General features: G+C 40.4%; 1 protein-coding gene across 1 annotated transcript in view; it reads left to right on the plus strand.

Moving 5' to 3' along the window:
* Positions 1–10,477, plus strand: part of LOC136885928 (uncharacterized) — a 78,934-nt gene extending 68,457 nt beyond the window's left edge. The window contains exons 12-13 of the mRNA XM_068230945.1: positions 583–726; positions 10,325–10,477. Coding sequence (XP_068087046.1) covers positions 583–726; positions 10,325–10,366 — 186 coding nt within the window. The 3' untranslated portion in view covers positions 10,367–10,477. The remainder of the gene's footprint in view (positions 1–582; positions 727–10,324) is intronic.
* The last annotated feature ends 239 nt before the right edge of the window (positions 10,478–10,716 follow it).

The following is a 10,716-nucleotide window of genomic DNA, read 5'->3' on the forward strand; positions in this document are numbered from 1 at the left end:
GAACTCATAAAATCAGAGCCCCCAAATTGTAATAAAGTTCAGCATGCCCTGCAAAGTGTTTTTTAACCTACTAAAGAATAAACAGAAGATTGCTACATAAAGTTAAATATTGAAGTCCTACCGAAGCAATATGGTCTAAGACATACATGTTTATTAGTTTCGATCAAAAATGGCATTTAATAAAAAATATGAAGTCATGGGTTATTTTAAACTATGTCAATAAAACACCTTCCATTTTGATTAAAAAATTGGCAACCGTACATCAAGTGCACATTGATTTCCTTGCAATTTGATTTACGTCACATTGACACAGGTAGGTCTTACGGCGACGATGGGATAGGGAAGGGCTAGGAGTGGGAAGGGGACGGCCGTGGCCTTAATGAAGGTACAGCCCCAGTTGCCTAGTACGAAAATGAGAAAGAACTGAAGAAACATATTCAAGCCCACTATCTCCCGAATGCAAGTTCATAGCTACCTATCCCAAACCACGCATTCAATACAAAATTGATTGTTATCACTGTAATGTACACTATCTTGCATTTCCATTGTATGATAGAGTAATTTATATCCTCTTCATTCCAGTGCGTCACCCCTGGACTTGTGGAGACTGAATTCCGGGATAATCTTCCCTTCTACCAGGGGATGTGTAAGAACTTGCCTGTCCTCTACTCAGAAGATATTGCTGATGCTGTACTTTATGCTCTTGGAACACCACCTCATGTACAGGTAATTGCAAATATTTAACATTCGAATTGATCTTTTGATTTCAAAATTCTCATATTTCATTAATAAGGATGTTTTGCACAGGAAATTACATTTATTTTGCCAAATTATACATCTTTATTTCATGTCGTTGGTTTGTATAATATAATATAATATAATATAATATAATATAATATAATATAATATAATATAATATAATATAATATAATATAATAAAATAAAATTATTATTATTATTGATTTAAGCCCACTAAGGAGCGCTGGTGACTAGTTCTTCCTCGATGCTCTTCTTCGTTCCCAATATCTCTTGAGCCCTGCTGATAATTTCTCCTTTCTCTCCTGTGAAAGGGGCTTCCGACTTCTAGGAACTCTAGGTGGTGGGGTCCAAGAATGTACCATAGCATAAAATTTGGAACGATCTTCTATATCAATATCTGAAGTCCCAGCCGAATCCAAGTCCTTCTGTACTTCATTAAGCCACAAGCTTCCAGTCTTGTAGCTTTTAACCAAAGAAAAGATCTTCTTGGTAAGCCTGTTGCTGTCCATTCGTTGTAGGTGTCCATAGAACTTAAGCCTCCTACGTCGCATGCTGGTATTGGCTGATTCTAACTGTCGATACAGCTCAGAGTTCGATTTAAGTCTGTAGGTTCCATCTGGGAGCAATCTCGGTCCATGAATTTTCCTGAGGATACGTCTTTCGGCTTTCTCTAGATCATCCATTGTGCCTTTTTTGTTCATCAGGAGGGTCTCTGAGGCGTACAAAAACTGTGGTCTGACAACAGTTTTGTAATGACAGATCTTAGCATTTTTCGAAATGCACCTCTTATTATAATGGTTGTGGGATAGTTGGTACGCTGCATTGAGTTTGTTACATCTTTCTAGGATGGATGTACCGTCTCTACCATTGGGGTGGACCCATTCACCAAGATAGCGGAAGCGATTGACTTTCCCAATCGTTCCATGTATGGTCGTCAAAGGGGGGTTACCGGGATGCCGAGTCTCAAAGTACTTAGTTTTGTCATACGATATGTGTAATCCAGCCTTCACCGCTATCTCGTGCAGGGCTTCAATAGCAATGACATCATCCTTAGAGTTGTTGGTTAGGATTGCAATGTCATCTGCGAATGCTAGGCACCTGATCTCAATCTTTCGAGTCCCGGCTCCAATGGCAACTGGTTTGATTTCTAGATTCCTCAGTGTACATTCCCAGTTCTTGATGACTTTATCAAGCACTAGATTAAACAGAATGGGTGAGAGGCCATCACCCTGCCGTACTCCAGTTTTTATCTTGAAAGTCCGAGATAGTTCTCCCCTGAACTTCACCTTAGATGTTGTATCCGTAAGAGTCTGTTGGATGAGGGTGCGTGTGTTGTAATCAACACCTCGTTCTTCCAGTACGGAGAAGAGTGTCCGGCGGTCGATGGAATCATAAGCTTTTTTAAAGTCGACGAAAACCACAGCGATGTTCATACTCCTTACTTGTTTTAGTTGGAGAATGGTTTTTAGGTTGAAGATCTGCTCGGTACAAGACCGTCCCCGCCGAAATCCTCCTTGATATTCACCAATCGTTCGATCACATTGGCTTTCTACATTGTCCAGTAAAGTCCTTAACAGCACTTTGTATGCTACTGACAGCAGAGATATCCCTCGGTAGTTGTTGACATCACTGCGGTCACTTTTTTTTATGTAAAGGGTGTATGATAGCTGATTTCCAGTCATCAGGGATCCTGCCAGTCTCCCAGCAATCGATCAAGATCTGGTGTATGGCCTCTGAGATCTTATTTCCACCTGCTTTTAGAGCTTCCGCAATGATGCCATCTTCCCCGGGTGCTTTGCAGTTCTTAAGATGTCCGATGGCATTAGCAACTTGCTGCATTGTTGGTGGGTTAGATGGGAGGTGTATCTCTGTAGGATCTTCAACAGATAATCTTTCCGTGGGCTCTTCGCAATTGAGCAGCTGCTCAAAGTAGTTTGCCAAAAGTTCCACGTCCTGGCTGTTGCAGGTGACCAACTCCCCGTCTGTATTCTTAAAGTGAAGACATTGTGGTTTATAACCTGAAAGTTCCTCTTTGAAGGCCCGATAAAAGTTTCTGGTGTTGTACATTTTGAATTCTTCATCTAACTTCTCCAGTCTTGACCGATCGTAAGATCTTTTCACACGTCTGATGGTCTTACTCGACAGTTTCCGCATCATTCTGAAATTCTCCCAATCTTCCTTTCGTTTAGTCGAGTACCACTTCGTCCACGCTGCGGCACGCTCATCAACTGCAAGATCGCATTCAGTATTCCACCATCTATGTCGTCTCTTCCTTCGAGGTTGTCCGAGGTTATCGGTCGTTTCGCATATGGTGGACTTCAGTTGGTTCCAGTCTTTCATATCTTTTTGCAAGATGTCGGTTGCAAAACGTTCTTTATTCTCCGACAGGAATTGGGGATCAATCCTTGGTGGAACTGTGGTAGAAGGTATATTTCGTTTGGGCAGTAATCTGGTCTTTATTTGTGTGAAGAAATGGTCAGAATCAACATTCAACATTCCATCCTTTACGAACTCTGACATTCATGATCTCTTTCCTGCATTTTACACTGATTGCAACATGATCGATTTGAAATGATCCTATAGCTGCGTTCGGTGATTGCCAGGTGGTCTGGTATTTTGGCTTTCTGGGGAAAACTGTGGACATGATCTTCAACTGATGTAATCTACACAGTTCAATTAAGCGCTTGCCGTTGGTGTTTGTTCGTCTATGTGCTGTGTAAGGCCCCAGTATATCTTGGTACTGTCGTTCTTTTCCCAGTTGAGCGTTGAAGTCACCTACGAGTATTTTGACATGGTGACCGGGGATCTTACCGATGTCGTCTTCTAGCATCTGCCAGAAACTTTCGAACTTTTCAGGGTTCTTCTTATTGTCATCATTAACTGGAGCATGTGCATTTACAATAGAGTATCCCTTGTTGCCACATCTTAGAGATAACACAGAGATGCGTTCGCTAGCTGATGTAAATCCGATGACAGAATCCATTATATCACGTCGTATTAAAAAATCTGTACCAAAAACGCTGGAGCCATGTGTGTTCTTAGATGCTGGTTTCCCCTTGATTACTCTATAACCTTCTGACTCAAAAGCCAGATCATCAGTAAATCGGGTTTCTTGGACTGCTGTTATTGCAATTTTGCGCTTATGCATGATGTCCGTCAATTGCTTGAGTTTTCCGGTCTTACAGAGGGTTTGAATATTGATGGTTCCAAAGTGTGTGACAGTTTTGGGTCTCAATAGGTTGGTGATATTGGGGAACTACGAATTTCCCCGCACGATGAGGTCAGGCTCCCCAGAATCCGAAGGCCTGAATGCGCCACCATTGGTGACGGGAGATTGGATACTCCCTGGGGTAGTGACATCTGCGTCGTTGTTTATCATCGTATGCGAACTAGTAAAGAAATTTACTAGGGGTGAAGACTAAACGCCTTCAGGGTTGGCCACTCCATATCTTATTCAGGAGCGTTGATTACAATGGGGTCGCCACTCCCAAAGGCATTTTAGAGCTACTGCCAGCAGTTATTTAGGCCGCCCCTTACATGGGGAACAGACGCCCTTGCAGCCGCCCCTGACATAGGAAACAGACGCTGCTGATGCCAAGTGTACTTATATTATTCCCTAAGCACTGGGCTGCCTCTTCCGCAATCTCCACCATTCAGAAGTCCATCTTCTCTGCTGTAGATTCCGTTGAGGGCTTCACTCGTAACCCTGAGCTGGGACCCTTACCAGATGCTACACACCGGGTCAGTGTGCTCTGGGACTCACATAGGCAGGGGCGCCAATCCCTGGGCAGGGCTACCTCCGAAGAGGGTCCCTACCTGCTACCATCAATAATATAATATAATATAATATAATATAATATAATATAATATAATATAATATAATATAATATAATATAGGGTAGGTAGGTAAAGGTTATTCTGCCCGAAGGCAGGTCCGAACCTCCACAGAGGTGTTCCTGAGCCGGAGTTTACGTGCGGTAGGGTGACCAGTTCCTTTCCGCTCCTCCATTCCCTTACCCACCCACCAACAGCGCGTGGCAACCCATCCAACTCCTGACCACGCCCAATGTTGCTTAACTTTGGAGATCTTACGGGATCCGGTGTTTCAACATGGCTACGGCAGTTGGCTAATATAATATAATATAATATAATATAATATAATATAATATAATATAATATAATATAATATAATATAATATAATATAATATAATATAATATAATATGTCCGCCTCTGTGGTGTAGTGGTTAGCGTGATTAGCTGCCACCCCCCGAGGTCCGGGTTCGATTCCCGGCTCTTCCACGAAATTTGCAAAGTGGTACGAGGGCTGGAACGGGGTCCACTCAGCCTCGGGAGGTCAACTGAGTAGAGGTGGGTTCGATTCCCACCTCAGCCATCCTGGAAGTGGTTTTCCGTGGTTTCCCACTTCTCCTCCAGGCGAATGCCGGGATGGTACCTAACTTAAGGCCACGGCCGCTTCCTTCCCTCTTCCTTGCCTATCCCTTCCAATCTTCCCATCCCTCCACAAGGCCCCTGTTCAGCATAGCAGGTGAGGCCGCCTGGGCGAGGTACTGGTCATACTCCCCAGTTGTATCCTCCGACCAAGAGTCTGAAGCTCCAGGACACTGCCCTTGAGGCGGTAGAGGTGGGATCCCTCGCTGTGTCCGAGGGAAAAGCCGACCCTGGAGGGTAAACAGATGATGATGATGATGATGATGATGATATAATATAATATTCCCAACCCATAATTCCGGATCGCCTGAAACTGGAGAGAGAGTATTCAATTATTCCAATTCATTTATTTGATGCACGCATTAAATTAATCTTGTTACAATTACTTAACTATTAGTACGAGGTGTGATCAAAAAGTTTCCGTTTGAGCGCGTTGCTGCAGCGGACGTGCAATGTAGCGCGACTCCGATGCAGGTATATAATCACGGACATGCAGGCAATGGCAGTCTTGTCATGCCGAGGTGCGTGCGTTCAATGCTGCCATGTGAACCATGGCTACGTTATTACCAAATGCGTCCAAACAGGACCAACGTGCTGTTATTCTGTTCTTGGCAGCAGAGTGACAAAAATTGGTGGATATCCATAGGAGAATGAAGTCTGTGAACGGGTCAGCATTGGAATTGTACACCAAGTTCCGTGCGTTTCGACAGTCGATCGGGGAAGCCAGCCTCATCCATTACGGACAACAACAAGCGGGCGGTGGATGAGGCCTATAGTCCTGATCTCTCCCCATGCGACTAACACACCTTCGGTCCGCTCAAAATGGTCTTGAAGGGTCGACACTGCCTGGCGGACGAGAATGTGCAGCAGGCAGTTACGGACTTCTTCACGCAGCAGAACACAAGTGTTCCACCACATGAAGATCTTCGATGGGATGAGTGCTTCAATGTTCACGACGATTTTGCCGAATTGGCATCCCGATTCAGGACTATACGTCCCTCGAAAGGAAACTTTTTATCGCCCCTTATACCTAAAATATTTTACTTAAAGCCAATAATGTTGATATTCATTCCCCAAACTATCGTTCCTGTTTCCCTTTCTTTTTCGTCCTAGAACTGTAGTCCGATTCTACATATTCTAGGACAAGCAAGTGTCATATCCTTCATTCTTTTAGTTATTGATTTTCTCTTTCATTTCCTTTTGCCTACATTTTTTAAAATACATCAACAAATTTTGCTATTCTTCCCGGTGAAATCAATTCTTTCATAAATAATTTAACAATTGTATAGAATTATTTCTCTCTTTCTATTTTTGATTTATATTTACCACCCGAATATTTAATTCTAAGTGCGACAGTTCTCCTAAGTACTCTCAATAGACGCGCTTCTTATTTTTCTCCACAAAATAAACAATAATTTTCTTTATGTCTATCTCTCTGTTTATTTTTATTTGTCCCCATTTGTCATCACACCACACCTCGTAATTCGCTATTTAGAAGCATTTATTTTCTTATTGACATTCGGATCATTTCATATAATTCCAATAATGTTCTTTTAGTCTTACATTCTGGACAGAGTATATGTTCAAGTTCAAGGTCCACTCAGTACAATTTTTATCACCGATACGACGATTGATGACGACGTGAACCATCTCATGAACGTTGGATGCACCACATGGCGTTTGCTGACAGGTGTCTTATGTGACACGATGATTTCAAAGGCAAGATTTCCAAGACTGTTATTAGACCAGCCCTCACTCACGGCTCTCAGTGTTGGACAAGGCAAAAGAAGCATGATCAGCAAATGCATGTAATGGAAAGGCAGATACTGCGATGGTAAGCGGGTGTCAACCTCTTGGACCGAGTGAGCAATGAGTGAATACGAGGATCATTTAGTAAGGCGATCGGTTAGAAATTGAAGGAGCAGCAGTTGCGCTGGTACGTACGACGTCGAGATGAAGATCGTCCCTCTAAGAGAGCTCTTGCAATCGAGGAACCAAGGAGGGACGCGGACATCCGAGAGCGACATGGTGGCGTACAGCCGAAAAGGCCTTGAATAGACACGGCTTTCCAGTGACTTAATTGGCGCCCAACGTGGGGAGACGTCCAACCGCAGAGAGGACTCTCTAAGGATCAGAAAAGCCGACCCTGCGTGATACTTGAGAGTGTCCATTGTGGGCACACATACGGCCAGCAGAGAAGAAGATAAAGAAGAAGAAGAAGGTCTTACATTCAGCCTTAATCATCTGCTTCTCGATATCCTTCACTCTAAGCGTTACTTTCTTGATGAATTTCTTGTCTTTGTTCTGAATCCCTTTACCATTCGTGTTTATCTGAGGCTATTTTAAATTTACTCTGTATGTAGCAGACTCTGAGAAGGAATTAAATAGAATGTTGAATGTTCTGTGTGATACATTGAAGCATTACAAACTTAAAATTTATAGTAAGAAAACAAAAATAGTAGTTGTGAGCAAATTTTCAGGGAAGCTAATACAAGTATAAAAATAGGAAAATTCAAAGCAGAACAAGTGCAACATTTTAGCTGATTAGGAAGCATTATAAATTAAGACAATAGAAATCAAAATAGAAGAAATCTTAAGAAATACCCATATAAGTTTAGAAACTAGAAAGGCTTTTGTAAAATATTTTGTCTAAAGTGTCCTACTTTACGATTGTCAGACCTGGAGTATTAGAAAGAAGGAAAGGGATTCATTGGAAGCAACTGAAATGTGAATTGGAGGTAAATGATGAGGACATGTTGGACACAAATAAAAGAAAAGACGAATCGAGATGCTCTAAAGGAAATTCATGAGCAACTGAGACTGATTAAGAATATGGAAAGAAGGAAGTTAAAACCTAGAAGTCATATTCTGAGACACAATGACATCCTAGTAAACATCTATGAAGGAAAAATTTTAGGAAAGGAAGGAAGAGGAAGACCAAGGAAGACATACTCCAAGGATGTGAGAAATTTGAGGGGATGTAAACAATAATATAATATATAATATACATAATATATCATATATATAGAATATATAATAATAATATAAGAAAGATTCAAAATGACAAATTTGGGGAAATATTCGTTTATAGGAAGAGGAGTTGGGAATTGGAATAATTTACCAAGGGGGATGTACAATAAATTTCCATTTTTTTGCAATCATCTAAGAAAAGGATAGGAAAACAACAGACAGGGAATCTACCACCTGGGCGACTGCCCTAAATGCAGATCAGTGGTGATTGATTGATTGATTGATTGATTGATTGATTGATTGATTGATTGATTGATTGATTGATTGATTGATTGATTGATTGATTGATTGATTGATTGATTGATTGATTGATTGATTGATAACCCACTTTCAGAATCTTATTTTTCAGCCAGTTTCCTATTATTATACCCATTCCGTTACTTTCACACCTGTCAACTGCTCAGTAAAATATTATATAGTCCCCACCTCACCTCACACATTCCCAAAATACTCAATCTATACTTTTTCAGCTTTCCAGCCTGTAGAAGTGTGAGTACATTCCAGTTCCAATTCTTAATTTATCTTCTTTATCTAAAGCCACTCTTCACCCTCCTAATCTACATCTGATCTCAACGCAGTCCCCTCCCGGAGATCCGAATGAGGGGAGAGTTGTGCCTCCGGAATACTGTACTTTTACAAAGATACCCATTCTATGAGTTTCTATAGAGAATGTGGTAGTATCCCGTGACTTTCTACACAACAAATCTGCAGATGGTTGTCCACCCAGCCAACCCCCCTCCTCTCCCATTCCAGTCTTGTGACCGGACATTAGTGGGGTTAGTGAGTAATAATAAAGGAAATTTGCTGTAAATATGGAGGTGTCCAAATTTTTATACTCAGAAGATCTTTAATTATTTACATATACTACGCCCTCATTGGAGCACTTAAATCAAACCATATATATCTAAGTTTTCAAAGAATGAACTGGGAATTTAGCTTTCATCATCTTAATCCTCTCCCAAAACTTCTTAATTCTTTCCGACCTCGCAGCTCTTTTTTTTTTTATCAGATATGACAATGTTTTCATGGCAAAGCTTTTAGTTTAAGTCTTATATGTTTTTCTTCAGAATCATTTTCTCTAATCGTAATTTGTTGCATTGTAGTATTCAACTTTTCTAAACTATCTTGGGCTTCTTTGTCACCAATTATTTTCTGTTTTACATTCCGAAAAGTATTTAAATAGTCGTTACAATCAGCCAAAAGATCATTACTGCATTTAATTTTCTTCACATTCCTTCATATTCCCAAGGACTTTTGGGTGGTTGAGGGATATATTTATACTGTTGCAAGTTTTCACTTAACTCGGAAACAGTAACTTATAAAATATTGAGTTGTTCATTGCCAGATTTCTGAATGTATTTCAGAGATCATTATGTGTACTTCCTTTCTCTCATTTTTAGCTTACACAGTAATCGCGTGCTTGTGTGTTTAAATGTCAGTCTTGTGACAGGGAAAAGGATTGAGTTTGTGCTGCCCAAAATGATTTTTTAAATGTAAAATGTAATATATGTTTTGTAAGAGAAAATGTTTTCTCAGAGGAATGCATTAATCAAATTCAGTATTAGTGAGATTAGGAACAAATATAATATAGGTAATGTTTAGTAACCAAACAGAGCACATGTAACTAGTTTCAAAGGTTACACAAATTTACAGCGAGCTGATCACTTGGTGTATGTATGTTTTCTCAGCCCGAAGGCTGGTTTGATCCTCAAAAGCTCCTATACATTAGATGGTCAAGGCGTACAAGGGAAATGTGGAGTGAGGTAGTTGCCCGTTGCTTTCTTCACCGAGCCATAACTTGCTGTTACACATCAGTCTGCCAAGCCTACTGAAATGCACGCACATACCGTCCCTATCAGTGATATTTTCACACCATTCATAATAGGGACAGGATGCATAAGAAATAACAATACTGGCATTGCTCATTCTTCCGTAGAATTAAAGAGGTGCTTAGTTTAATGGCACAGGCTTGTAGACTGAATGATAAAAGGAACGATACTCTATAATGAACAAGTATTTATTATTTACTTATTTTTCTACACTATGTAAGTAAAATTCTTCACTATTCTTTCTTATAATTTCAGATTCACGAGATCATCGTCAAACCTGTTGGAGAACTCTTTTGAAGTCCCTTCATTGAGTAATTCCATTAAACATTACGTGCCATCTGATAACCATACAGAACTTCAACACACAGCATCTTACATAATTTTGTTTTCACGCTTAATTAAGGTTTGAAATACATGTTTCTATGTTTACATAGAAATAGTTCTTATTTTGCAGAAACTTTTGTCAAAATAAGCGATAAAACTTACTTTTGTGTAAAATAAGCAATGTGTAAGAATTCATGTGACATGATTCAGTTTTCATTTCCCCAATATGATCAAGTTTCAATCGACAGAAATGTTTGGAATTGCTCCCAGAATTTCGTACTGCAGAAATATAATAAATTAATACACATTTTTGATGTTGAATT

This window comes from Anabrus simplex, chromosome X, assembly GCF_040414725.1.
Source record: "Anabrus simplex isolate iqAnaSimp1 chromosome X, ASM4041472v1, whole genome shotgun sequence".
Lineage (NCBI taxonomy): Eukaryota > Metazoa > Arthropoda > Insecta > Orthoptera > Tettigoniidae > Anabrus > Anabrus simplex.